A 14,247-nucleotide genomic window follows, 5' to 3' on the forward strand; every position below is an offset into this window, starting at 1 on the left:
GCCCGATTAAAAAGCTAGCATTTCGGGGAGCAAATACAACGCAGAAAAAGAGAGCAAGGTATGTCTCGTGCTTATTGCAAACAAGAAGGACGAATGCGGGAAAACTTAGCTTTTTAAGGTTGTGTATAAAATGTGGGACAAAATTAAGCAGTTTTGCTTGCTAAAATGGAAGTAATACTGCCCCTTGTGTGGAATTATCAGCAACTTTCAAAAAAATAAAAACAAGATAGACCACACCCTTACATTGGAGAAAATTAAAAAAAAATACTCGTTCTACTACAAAATCTTGCATTTTTTATTCGTACGTTAGTGTTCTGTGCGATAAACAGCTCAGTTAGCCTGCGGATGCACAGCTTGGGTTTTAATTCGAAAAACAAACTGTCTCATTTCTTTCTGTCGCCAGCAGTAAATTAATGGATTGATGAGAGAGTTTAAAATGACAAACGTGCGGGCCCACGGGCAAAATGCACAAGTTTTAAACACTTCAAAGTTCAACTTTGCAACTTTTCGAGCCAAAATGTCAAACGCCGCTGGCAAGAGACATAACACAACAGCACCGACTACAAATACAGTTGTCTTAAGCGCTTTGCTTTCTTTAACGAATCTTTCCACTTCTTCTTGCGGCAGCTGTTGAGTTTTGATCTTCTTCTGATGGCGAAGTGTTTCATGATACAATATGGCGTAAGAACACGAAATGAAAAAAACACACGAAATTAGAATAAGAGGAACTAAAATGTTTACAAATTCTGCTAGGCCTGCAGCCCACTTCAATACCTCATAAAAAAGAATAAAACTCCAAAATGCAAATACTGTCACCTTAATGTTTCGCGATTTAACAAAGTATGGATAGTACATAGTAAATTTAATCGCTACAAGCCTCTCGCAAGTAACTAACATGACATGAAGAGACGAACAAACAGACAAGGCGCGTATAAGAGAGTTATGAATTCGAAAAACAGGATCTGTATAAGTCTCGGTCATACCAAATAGCTGAAATGTTTTCCACAGGATAAACGATGGCTGTACTGTGAGACCAGTTAATACATCAGTTGCCGCTAAACAGGCCAGCAAGATGTTGGTGTAACTCTGGAGTCTTGGTCTTTTTTTCACGGCCATTATCACCAGCACGTTGAGCAGAACTGTCAAGGGACAAGTGATGCTGTTAATGATGATGGTGATGATTAAACTTACTTCCCTCACTCCATAATAATTTGAGAAATCATTGACTTCATTGGTTCTGTTTGAGGTAAAATTTAGCTCGGTGAAGTTTCCCATGTTGCGAAGACGATCCAAAGCGTTTGAAGTTGACTTGCGCTCGGTTTAAATGATTCGTTTCATTCGGATTACTGTATTTAAAGCTGATACGATGAAGTGTGCAAATGTTTTCGGAATGCGTTTTCCCATGCAGAGTGATATATTGGTCAATAAGTTAATTTAAAAAGTTTGCGCTTACTTTGCAAGTTTATTTTCTTGTAACATTGTTCATTTCAGTAATTGATCGAGCTCTACCAAATTACTTTTTTACTGTTTAAAAATTAATTGCAAATATCAATTATTCGATCATTTATATTTTGCCATAAGTTTATTTAACAAGGCAGTCACCTTTTCGGACGAAAACTAGTTAGTCAAGAATTGATTATTTTTACCGCCTAAACTACGCTCCACCAAAGAATTAAAAGCCGATTCCAAGCTGAAATTAAAAGAAATTAAACATGTTACTATGTTTTCCCATACATTTTTGGCCGATCAGTTAATTTCTAAAGTTCAAAGTTTATTTTTCTGTGCTGTTGTAAACTTCGTTAATTAAGTTCCACCAAATTACTTTTTTTGCTTGATGAAAATTAATTGGGGATAGTATATAATTGCTCATTTCCTTCACAATCACCCTTTCGGGCAAAAAATTAGTGAAAAATTTAATTAATTATGAAGACCGTCCATTGCGACTGAAGTAAGGAAAACCGATTGAATTAGAAGCTAGAACTTAAATATTTTGCTGAGATAAAATATTAGTATGTAGTCTGACGAACACTTCTGATAAAACACGAACAAATTATTTAAAGTTTCTTCTTAAGTTCTGTTTGTTATTTACTGACACCGTTCACATCGATGAAAAAACATTTTATAGCAACCTGGTCCACGAAGAGAAAGAGCATTCTGATTGATTCCCTGGGCGGTCCGAATTTTGCAATATGGACCGCTAAGATGAACCGCTCATGAATTAGTTTCGCAGTTAGGCTAAGTATTCAACATTGTAGAGAAGAAAACAGCTCGCTGCTTTTTCCCTCGCGTCTAGAGGGCAATTTCGGTTAAACTTTCTCTGATATGGTATATATTGAACCAAGAGAAAATAATCATTTTTACCGAGAATGAAGGCATTAATTTATCATATTATTCGCTGTAATCGAAACACATTGTTGCCATTTTCAAACTCTCGGGATATTTTGATGTAACATCTTGGCTTTAAACAAGGTTTTGAACTAAGTTCTAGTATCCTGAATCAAAGAAGCTTGCGACAAGTATCAATACAAAAAAGATTTCTAAAAAACTGAATTTTTTGATACAGAAATGTTAATAATTTCATGAAGTATTAGAATCATTAAAAGCAAGAGATATCCACCAATGCACTGGGAAACGCCACTGTGAACACTCTTCCTCGGTCACTGAATACAAAGGTAAAAAGCTCGGATTTCGGGGAGCAAATACAACGCAGAAAAGAGAGCAAGGTATGTCCCGTGCGTTTTACAAACAAAAAGAACGTATGCGGGAAAACTTAGCTTTTTAATGGCTGTGTATAAAATGTGGGACAAAATTAAACAGTTTTGCTTGCTAAAATGGAAGTAATACTGCCCCTTGTGTGAAATAATCAGCAACTTTCAAAAAATAAAAACAAGATAGACCACACCCTTACATTGAAGAAAACAAGTTAAAAAAACCACTCGCTCTACCAAAAAATCTTGCATTTTTTATTTGTACATTAGTGTTCTGTGCGATAAACTGATTAGTTAGCCTGCGGATGTACAGCTTGGGTTTTAATTCGAAAAACAAACTGTCTCATTTCTCTCTGTCGCCAGCAGTAAATCAATGGATTGAGAAGAGAGTTTAACATTACAAACGTACGGGTCCACGGGCAAAATGCGCAGGTTTTGAAAACTTCAAAGTTCAACTTTACAATATTTCGAGCCAAAAAGTCAAAAGACGCTGGCAAGAGACATAACACAACAGCACCGACTACAAATACAGTTGTCTTGAGCGCTTTGCTCTCTTTAACGAATCTTTCCACTTCTTCTTGCGGCAGCTGTTGAGTTTTGATCATCTTCTGATGGCGAAGTGTTTCATGATACAATATGGCGTAAGAAGACGAAATGAAAAGAACACACGAAACTAGAATAAGAGGAACTGAAATTTTAAATATTGCTAGGCCTGCAGCCCACTTCAATACCTCACAAAAAAGAATAAAAATCCAAAATGCGAATACTGTCACCTTAATGTTTCGCGATGTTACAAGGTATGGATAGTGCATAGTAAATTTAATCGCTATAAGCCTCTCACAAGTAACTAACATGACATGAAGCGAGGAACAAACAGACATGGCACTTAAAAGAGAGCCATTAATTCGAATAACACGAACCGTATAAGTCTTAGTCATACCAAGTAGCTGGAATGTTCTCTCTAGGATAAACGATGGCTTTACTGTGAGACCAGTTAATACATCAGTTGCCGCTAAACAGGCCAGCAAGATGTTGGTGTAACTCTGGAGTCTTGGTCTTCTTTTCACGGCCATTATCACCAGCACGTTTAGCAGAACTGTCAATGGACAAGTGATGCCGTTAATGATGATGGTGATGATAAAACTTACTTCCCTCATTCCATAATAACTTCAGATATCATTGGTTCCGTTGGAAGTAAAATTCAGCTCAGTAAAGTTTCCCATGTTGCGAAGACGATCCAAAACGTTTGAAGTTGACTTGCGCTCGGCTTAAATGATGTTTTCATTCGGATTACTGTGTTTAAATCTGGGACGATGATTCATTTAGTGTGCAAATGTTTTCGGAATGCGTTTTCTCATGCAGAGTAACTTTTTGGGGGCATTCAATTAATTTAAAAATTTCGCCTTTTCTTTTAAAGTTTATTTTCTTGTAACATTGTTAATTTCGGTAATTGCAAATATCAATTATTCGATCATTTGTATTTTGCCATAAATTCATTTTGCAAGGCAGACGCCGAATACTAGTTAGTCAAGAATTGATTTATTTTACCGCCTTACCTATTCTCCACCAAAGACTTAAAAGCCGATTGCAAGCAAAAATCAAAAGAAATTTTAAAAACATGTTACTATATGTTTGTTTTCCCATGCATAGTACTTTTTAGGCCGATCAGTTAATTTATAAAGTTAGCTCTTTGTTAAAAAAGTATATTTTTCTGTGCTAGTGTAAACTTCGTTAATTAAGTTCCACCAAATAACTTTTTTGATTTACAAAAAATTAATCAGTTGGAATACTATAAAATCGTTCAGTTCCTTCACAATTACCCTTTCGGGCGAAAGTAATGAAAAAATTAATTAATAATTTAGACTATTCCGACTAAAATTGGGAATATCGATTTAATTTTAAGCTAGATATTAAGGGAAATGGGAAATGAAATAATTTGCTGAGATTAAAACATCAATACGTCGTCTGACGAAAACTGATAAAGTTCAAAAAATCAGTAAAAGTTTCTTCTTAACTTCTCTTGGTAAATAACTGACACCGTGTACATCGATTAGAAAACTTTATTTCATGACAAACTGATCCACGTGCACGATGAAGAAGAGCATTTTGATTGGTTCATTGAGCGGTCCGAATTTTGCAATATGGACCGCTAAGATGAACCGCTCATGAATTAGTTTCAGTGAATTGCATTTTCAAAACATAGCACATTCTTCTTCTTTTTCTTTTCATGTTTAGTCGAAAATTTTAAGTAAAACTTTCACGTATGCGACCTGTTAAACGCAAATATATGCTAACTTTGAAGCGTGCGTTTAGAGCCATAATAAATAAATACTTTACTAAACAAGCTTGTTCGGTCCGTATTGGGGAAGGCGACTTAAATGAAAAAAAAATAACTCGATCGAACCGCATTTCCCCAATACAGACCAAATAAGCTAATTGAATAAAATTTATCCTGTATTATACAAATTTCGCTGTAATCGCAACACCATTTTCCACGACTATACGTTCGCGTATCGGAAATTTCATGGCTGCTCTGCGGCGCTATTAACACTTACCGAAGAGTGGAAAGAAAAACTTGATCAAAGCCACTTTATTGGTGCTGCTACACTGGACCTTAGCAAGGCATTTGACTGTATCCCTCACGATCTTCTGTTGGAAAAGCTTAGATTTTACGGACTGGATGAAAGATCGTGGTCCCTTCTTCAGAGCTATCTCTCACATCGCTACCAACGAGTCAAACTGGGAAACAGTTTTTCATCGTGGAATGTCGTTCGTAGTGGTGTACCCCAGGGGTCAATATTAGGACCGCTTTTTTTTTAATATTTTTATGAACGATATGGCCTATGCTATAAACGAGAGCAGCTTACTAAGCTTTGCAGACGACACCAATCTACATGCCTCAAACGAATGTCCCCGCGCAGTTGAAAACATGATTAACCAAGATCTGTTCAATGCCAGCTCTTGGTTCAAACAAAACGGTATGATCGCCAACCCGACAAAATATAACGCCATGGTGTTAGGAAATGCTAGTCAGTGTGACATCAAGATCGAATGTGAGGGTAAAGAAATTCCAGTATCCAAGGAGATAAAATTACTGGGCATAACTTTAGACGATAAACTAAAATTTGATTCACACATTGCGGACATTTGTCGCAAGGTGGGGAGCCAAATAAACGCTCTAAGCAGGTTAAAGAACATTCTACCTTGTAATACGAAGGAATCCTTGTATAGAGCTTTTATTTTACCTTATTTTTCTTATTGTAGTCAAGTTTGGTATCACTGTGGAAGAAGAAATATAGAAAAACTGGAAAGAACAAATGCGAGGGCCTTGAGATTTGTGTACAGCGACAAGACCTCGTCGTACGAAGCGCTCTTGCGGCGTATCGGATCAAAATCAACCTTAGAAAATCGTCGCACTCAAGATATGTTATTGACTGTGAACAATATTATTCAAGGCAGGGCACCATCCAGCTTCAAAAATCTTATAACTGAAAAGAGAACAGCGTACAATCTTCGCGGTAATTTTAATCTTTCCATACCTAAAGTGAACACTACCAGATATGGTCTTAAGTCGTGGCGTTATGCTGCAGCAAAGCACTGGAACATGCTACCTCGTGATATTCGTTCCATGGCAGGCTCAAAGGACTTTTTGAAAAAGATTAGACAAACTGATTTCAATGTTTAATAATTATATTTTATCGCTTTTAGATAGGATTTTTATATTTATATATATATATTTTTAGGAATCTTAATTTAGCTAGATGGTGTTGTTGTTTGTTTGTTTGTTTGTTTGTTTTTTTTTTTTTTTTTTTTTTTTAACCATTTTAAAATAGTCTGATGTAATACTTTTATACCCTTTGTTTTGATGTAAATACTTTTGTAAATACTAAACTTTTAATCGTGGAGCACCTGTAAACTAGCTAACAGCTAAGTGTGTACTTTTTTCCACGTTAAATAAAGTATGTATGTATGTATGTATGTAACACAAAACTTCGCGATTTTCTTCAGTCGTGCAACATCTTGGTTTAAACTGGGTTACTTGAATTCTAGTATACAGAAACCGGAATTAAACATTGATTTGACCTTGATTTTATTACTTTCGCATGGCAAGTCAAAAATCACCGAAAGAAAAGTCAGGCGCAATTAACAATTGATGTAAAAACGTTCTGTACAAAGTATAATTGATATTTTTCATTAATACATTCTTACAAATGGCTTTCATTTCTTTAGTCGTAAATACCACGCGGTAAGAATGATTTACTTTTTACTAGCTTTCGTCCGAAAGGTGATTCCAGACAAAGTAATTTTATATTTACATAGCTAATTGTAAGGAACGCCGATTATATAGGTAATTTATTTTTTAACGGTAATAGAGCAATTTGGCGAATTCAATAAATAATCTCACAGGAAAATAATTTTCAAATAAAAGCGAACTTTCTTTTAAAATTAGTTGATTGGCCAAAAAAGTTACTCTGCATAAAAAACATGCGCACACTTCATAGTCTCAGATTTAAATACAGTAACCGGAATGAAAATATCATTTAGCCGAGCGCAAGTAAACTTCAAACGCTTTGAATCGTCTTCCGAAATCTTCACCGAGCTAAATTTTTCCTCAAACAGAACCAATGATTTCTCAAATTATTACACAACAAGCAAGTTCAAAAAAGTATTTATTGTAATGCATGGCTCTTTTAAGACTCGGTTGATAAATTAATGCCATCATTCTTGGCAAACGACCCGCAAATGCGCGCCTCAAAGTAACGCATATAATAATATCAGTGTTTTTCAGGCCGCCTTCGTGGAAGTTTAACCGAAATTTTCGGCCGATCATGAAAGAAAATATAAAGGATTGATGCACATTGAGTAACGTTTTGAAAATGTAATTCGCCGAAACTAATTCGTGAGCGGTTCATCTTAGCGGTCAATTCGGACCTCTCAGGGAACCAATCAAAATGCTCTTTTCTTTTTGGACAGGATTTCGTCCAAACAAAGTTTTAAGGGCATGCGATCCAAAAATTGATATTTGTAATTAATTTTTAAACAGTAATAAAATAATTTAGTAGAATTAAATCACGGAAATTAACAATCTTAAAATAAAAAACTTTTAAAGAAAAAGCGAATTTTCTTAATTAACCGATTGGCCAAAAAGTAACTCTGCATGGGAAAACGCATTCCGAAAACATGTGCACACTTCATCTTAACAGATTTAAACACAGTAATCCAGATGAAACATCATTTAGCCGAGCGCAATTAAACTCAAACGCTTTGGATCATCTTCCGACCATGGGGAACTTCACCGAGCTTAATTTTACCTCAAACAGAACCAATGATTTCTCAAACTATTATGGAATGAAGGAAGTAAGTTTAATCATCACCATCATCATTAACATCATCACTTGTCCCTTGACAGTTCTGCTCAACGTGCTGGTGATAATGGCCGTGAAAAGAAGACCAAGACTCCAGAGTTACACCAACATCTTGCTGGCCTGTTTAGCGGCAACTGATGTGTTAACTGGTCTCACAGTACAGCCATCGTTTATCCTGGGGAAAACATTTGAACTACTTGGTTTGACCTACGAAGCAAATTATACTGATCGCGGTTTTCATACTCCTTTAATTGTCGTTATCTCTGTCTGTTCGTCCCTTCTTCTGATGTTAGTTACTTGCGAGAGGCTTATAGCGATTAAATTTACTATGCATTACTCTTACATAGTAACATCGCGAAACATTAAGTTAGCAGTGATTTCAGTTTGGATATTTTCTCTTTCTTGTGAGGTATTTCGAATCGTATCTAGAATCTTGTTGGTGCCTCTTGTTCTAATTTCGTGTGTTCTTTTCATTTCGTCTTCTTACGCAATATTGTATCATGAAACACTTCGCCATCAGAAGAAGATCAAAACTCAACAGCTGCCGCAAGAAGAAGTGGAAAGATTTGCTAAAGAGAGCAAAGCGCTCAAGACAACTGTGTTTGTAGTCGGTGCTGTTGTGTTATGTCTCTTGCCAGCGGCGTTTGACATTTTCGCTCGAAAAGTTGCAAATAAGTTAAATTTTGAAGTGTTTAAAACTTGTGCATTTTGCCCGTGGACCCGTACGTTTGTCATGTTAAACTCTCTCCTCAATCCATTTATTTACTGCTGGCGACAGAAAGAAATGAGACAGTTTGTTTTTCGAATTAATTCCCAAGTTGTACATCCGCAGGCTAACTCATAAAAACTGGTGTCTTTTTATCTGACAAACGAATACTATGTTAGTAATAAAAACAAATATTTTAAAGTAAATTGACAGTTTTTTAACTTTCCGATCATGTGAGGGTGTGATTTGTTTTATCTTGTTCATTTTTATTTGTCGTAATTTATAACTGATTTTACTCTGACAAGGGGCAATATTACTTCCCTTTAACGAGGAGAATTATTATTTTTTGTGCCTTTTCTGTAAACAGAATATAATAAATCGGACACGTAATTGTTCTTTGCAAAACGCGCCAGGACGTACCTTGTCATGCTTTTTCTTTTGTGTTCAGTTGTTGAGGAGAATGTTCACGGTGGCGTTTCGCGGTATTTTGATACACCCGGGGGGGGGGGGGGGTACTCCATATCATGACCTATACGGGGAGGCTCCGCCCGAAAGGGGTACCTTTTTCAGGCTTCAGGTATATAAAAGGGTAGGGATTTCACAAGTTTAGGTATATGAAAGGGTATGTAAATCCGTCATTTAGGTTTTTAAAAGGGCCTTGAATTAAAATATTTCGAACAGACGCACTTTATGGCTGTATTATTTTAATTTATAAAGCGCAACATGAAAATGACAAGAAAACGTCCTGTTCTAAGTCTATGTCACGTCTTTTAGGTATATGAAAGGGGTACCTTTTTTTCAGTTAAAGGTATACGAAAGGGGTACAATTTCTGTGAAAATGGTATATAAAAGGGTAAGGGGTAAGATCTTGGGGCGGAGTCTCCCCGTATAAAACTTTTTTGAGTGCCCCCCCCCCCCCGGGGATACATACCATTGCTAACCCCTTCAATTGAAGAATTCATTTGTATATTATGGCTCTTTCAAGACTTATGCCTCCATTCTTGGCAAACGACCCGCAAATACGTGCGTCAAAGTAAAGCATGTATTTGCGTTTTTCAGGCCGCCTTCGTGTAAGTTTAACCGAAATTTTCGGCCGACCATGAAAGAAAATAATAAGGATTGATGCACAGTGAGTAACGTTTTGAAAATGTCATTTGCCGAAACTAATTCGTGAGCGGTTTATCTTAGCGGTCCATATTGCAAAATTCGGACCTCTCAATGAACCAATCAAAATGCTCTTTTTCATCCTGGTCCATTTTGCCATATAATTAAGTTATTTTATCAATGTAAGCGGTGTCAGTAAACAAACAACAGAAGTAAAGAAGAAACCTAAAATCATATTTTGTGTTTATTTGTGTTCGTCAGACTACATATTTATTAATGTTTTTTCTTTTAATTTCTAGCCTACTATCTTCTTACTTTTCCATTATTTGGTCGAGCTGAATGGCCGTTCTAAATTATTAATTCCCTTTTATTAATACCTGAAATGGTAATTATTGTGAAGGAAATGAACCATTATACAGTATTGTCAATTACGTTTTAAGTAGCAAAAAAGTAATTTATTGGAAATAAATTTACGTAGTGAATGATCTTACAGGAAAATAGACTTTTTAACAAAAGCGAACTTTCTAAACTGATCGGCCAAAATAGTCACTGCATGGGAAAATATATACATTCCGAAATCATTTGCACACTTCATCGTTTCAGATTTCAATACAGTACATGTAATCCGAATCAAAAAACATCACTTACAGAGTGAAGCAGGGCAAACCGTGAACACTTTAATTAATCTTGGATATGCAAATTTCTGCAGAAAACTATCAAAAAGACGGCTTCGATTGCAGGAAAAATAAACAAATGGACAGTGATGGAGCCAAAAAGTTATTTTTGTGAATAAGTTGTCAACTATTTTTTGTACGTTCTTTTTCAAAGTCTAATATGAGTGTTAACGGTTTTTATATTTTTATTGTAAGCCTGGCGTCAATAAACTTCAAACGCTTTTGATTTTCTTCAGAACTTGGGTAACTTTACCGAGCTAAATTTTACCTCAAACAGAACCGATGATTTTTCAAATTATTTTAGAATGAGGGAAGTAAGTTTAATCATCACCATCATCATTAACGGCATCATCCTCAGTTTGGTGGAAATGTTGCAAACTTGCGCATTTTGCCCGTGGATCCGTACGTTTGTCATGTTAAACTCTCTCCTCAATCCATTAATTTACTCCTGGCGACAGAAAGAAATGAGACAGTTTGTTTTTCGAATTAAAACCTGTGCATCCGAATGCTTATTGTTCACCGCAGTTGTTTTCGATTTTTCTTACATGTAAGACTGTGGTCTATCTTGTTTTTGTAACTTGTAGCAGATATCACACAAGAAGCAGAATTATTTATATTTTAGCGAGCAAAATTATTCTTTGAGGGCCTTATTTTATACACATCTATAACAGCTGAGGTTATCTCGGACACATATTAACGCCTGTAGCCGAACGTTGCTCTTTTTTTTTTGCGTTGTATTTGCGAACCGAAATTCTCGTCTTTAATTTTCTCTGTCGGTGGCCGAGAATAATGTTCACAGCGGCGTTTCACGTTATTTTGGTAGATTTTCCCCGTTAATCTTCCACATTTATTCGATTTGTTAATTATTCTAATTGCGTTTGAGATAAATAGCATCAGTTAATTAGAAATGAATCAACGATTTTTAAATTGCGGGAGATTAACTGGAAATAACTATCAGAGTACTGCAAAGCATCGCTACGAACATTCTCCTCTGTCAAAACTTGCGATGGTACATCAAAAACCGACAATTATCGTTGCTAAATATTAAATAAACCCAGGAAAGGGCAACGTGCAACGCCCGCGCGTGTTTTGCAAACAAGAAGAAAGTGTGCCAGATGTATGGCAGTGTATGGGGCAGAAAATACTATACATCAAACCAAGAAGGTTTCGCGTTGGTCGTTTTTTGTACGAATGATTTGTGCATAGAGCACTGGACTGGAGACAGTTCAAAGACTTCAAAAGTGTTTGAAAGTAAATAACCAAATGGAAACTTTTGACCAAAAAAATTGGGGGAGTTTAATACTATGGATTGGGTATTTGCAGTTTTTAAAGTCCTGCCAATAATTTCACCACAAACTTATTTGGATTGCTTTTCTTTAGGTAAGAAACTGTTATGCTGCGTCGGTGGGCAAGTAAAGCACTTACTTTATTATCAGCTGGTAGTTAATAAAGGTAAATATACCGCCGTAGCGAATTTTGAAAAGCTGACGTTTCGAGTGTTTGCCCCTGGTTGGAGCCAACGTTTTAAACGTCAGCTTTTCAATTTGGCTACGGCGGGTTATTTATCTTTCCCAATACCCAGCTCCCCCGGAGGTACCTCAACCAGACACAGAAATATACATCACTGTGATACCTTAGCTCGACATACATAAGGAACATCTTACGATTCGTGCTTTAATGAAATAAGTTCACTCGGAGTTAGTTTTATCATCACAGTCATCATTAACAGCATCACTTGTCAGCTGACAGTTCTGTTCAACGTGCTGGTTATAATGGCCGTGAAAAGAAGACCAAGGCTCCAGAGTTACACTAACATCTTGCTTTCCAACTAGGCGGCTAAAGTACCAGTTAACTGACAGCAACGCGAGTGTAGTAACACTCTCATTCGTTGGTGTGAGCAAAAATATCTAGGCTGTGGATTCCACAAGTCTTCTTTTCAGCTTATTGAGTCGTCTGATGTTAGTAACTTGCATCAGATTGGTGGCGAGCAAATCTACTTACCCTGACACTGTCACTAAGTGACTGGAACATTAAGGCAGCAGTCACCAGCGTCTTCTTTCCTGTAAACTGACGAAACAACATGGTTCTGGTATGTAGAGTAAAAATATGAACCGATAATGTAGAAATAGACAGTGTACTTTCTCTTTGACAAAAGTTATTTTGTCTTACAATGGTTGTTTCCCTCTATGAGACGCGCCTGCAGGGAATCGTCCTCTCTTGGGTAGAGGTATTCAATATTGCCAAGGTTTGATTCCCTGCGGGGACGTCTCATAGATAGGGCTTTCCACATGTTGCTCGGAAACTTTTTGGCAACTTTTCATATTTCGAGCAACTTTTTCCCCTTCGAGCAACTTTTTCCCTCTCGAGCAACTTGTTGCATTTTAAGCGAATTTCCAGACCGAAGATCTCCGAAGTTTATCCGAGTATTGTTTAGAGGCCGTACTATTGTTTCCGAAGATTTTCGAAGTTTGCCGAAGATTTTCGAGAAACATCGGAGGACCTTTTTAACTTTTAATAAATCCTTGTTACCGTAATGATTCGATTTAGCGCCCGGGGCGCTTATTTACTTTTGGCACCTCGAGGGAGGGCGCTTATTTGAGACAGGGCGCTTATTCGGGACAGGGCGCTTATTTAATTTCCTGAGAAACAACCAAATGTATCTAACAATAACAGAAACTGTAACAGTTAGAAATTGTTGAAAGTTCAGTTACTTTTAAAATAATTGTTCATTTTAGCAGTAAATATACATGAACTGTACGGCGAACGGTCAGGAGTTTATCTAGTTGACGTCAATGACTTCAGTATGGGCAGTTATCTACAATAGGGACACTTATTAGAATAGGGGTGCTTATAAGAACGGGGGCGCTAATTAGAATGGGGGCGCTTATTGGAATAGGGGCGCTTATTTACAAAAACACATTCGAAGGGGGGCGTTTATTCGGAAGGGGGCGCTTATTTGAAGGAGGGCGCTAAATCGAATCATTACGGTATGTAACAAATTTTCCCCTTAATATGTTACTCCTTTTGCTGTAAAATTGCAAAAAAACTGCTTAGAAATCTTACCCTCAAAGGGAATTTGGCATATATTTAGAAAAATTATCTTGATTTGAAGCAGCGTTTTGGATTTTTTTAGAGCAACTTTCGAGCAACTTTTATTATCAGAAGCAACTTTTTTTGGATTTTTGGAGCAACTTTTTGAGAAATTACGAGCAACTTTTTAGGAAATCTCTAGCAACTTGTGGAAAGCCCTACTCATAGAAGGAATTGTCCATTAGCTCCTAGCTTTCAGGCGTAAAATTTTAAATTAAACGGCTGTCCCCCTCTTTAATAAAGCTCCCCTCATCGTGTCATTCAGTCTATGTGCAGAATCTGCAGTTTAGATCCGAATAGCGAGTGATTGTATTGACCGTAAATATTTGTATTCTGAGTATAAACACTGAACTTCGACTTGTAACAATAAGCCCCGCCCTTAAACTTTCTTCTTTCATGGGAGGCACGGTGGCCTAATGGTTAGCGCGCAGGACTCCGGATCGAGCGGTCTGGGTTCGAGCCCTGGCCGCGGTCAGTGTCTTGTGTTCTTGGGCAAGACACTTTACTCTCATAGTGCGTCTCTCCACCCAGGTATATAAGGGGGGTAACCCTGCAATGGACTAGCATCCCATCCAGGGGCAGTAGAAATACTCCTAGTC

General features: G+C 36.9%; 3 protein-coding genes across 3 annotated transcripts; 1 reads left to right on the plus strand and 2 right to left on the minus strand.

Annotated features, from left to right (window-relative positions):
• Positions 1-145: 145 nt before the first annotated feature.
• LOC144632130 (trace amine-associated receptor 13c-like) lies at positions 146-1,275 on the minus strand. Its single transcript, XM_078490733.1, has one exon. The coding sequence runs from the start codon at positions 1,273-1,275 to the stop codon at positions 331-333; it is 945 nt and encodes a 314-aa protein (XP_078346859.1). The 3' UTR covers positions 146-330.
• Positions 1,276-2,988: 1,713 nt separating this feature from the next.
• Positions 2,989-3,865, minus strand: LOC144632131 (uncharacterized). Its single transcript, XM_078490734.1, has one exon. It carries the CDS (start codon positions 3,863-3,865, stop codon positions 2,999-3,001), a length of 867 nt encoding a protein of 288 aa, XP_078346860.1. The 3' UTR covers positions 2,989-2,998.
• Positions 3,866-7,889: 4,024 nt separating this feature from the next.
• LOC144632132 (adenosine receptor A2a-like) lies at positions 7,890-8,918 on the plus strand. Its single transcript, XM_078490736.1, has one exon. It carries the CDS (start codon positions 7,890-7,892, stop codon positions 8,916-8,918), a length of 1,029 nt encoding a protein of 342 aa, XP_078346862.1.
• Positions 8,919-14,247: the final 5,329 nt, after the last annotated feature.

The sequence above is a fragment of the Oculina patagonica genome, chromosome 12 (genome assembly GCF_052425735.1).
Source record: "Oculina patagonica isolate OP01 chromosome 12, crgOcupat, whole genome shotgun sequence".
Lineage (NCBI taxonomy): Eukaryota > Metazoa > Cnidaria > Anthozoa > Scleractinia > Oculinidae > Oculina > Oculina patagonica.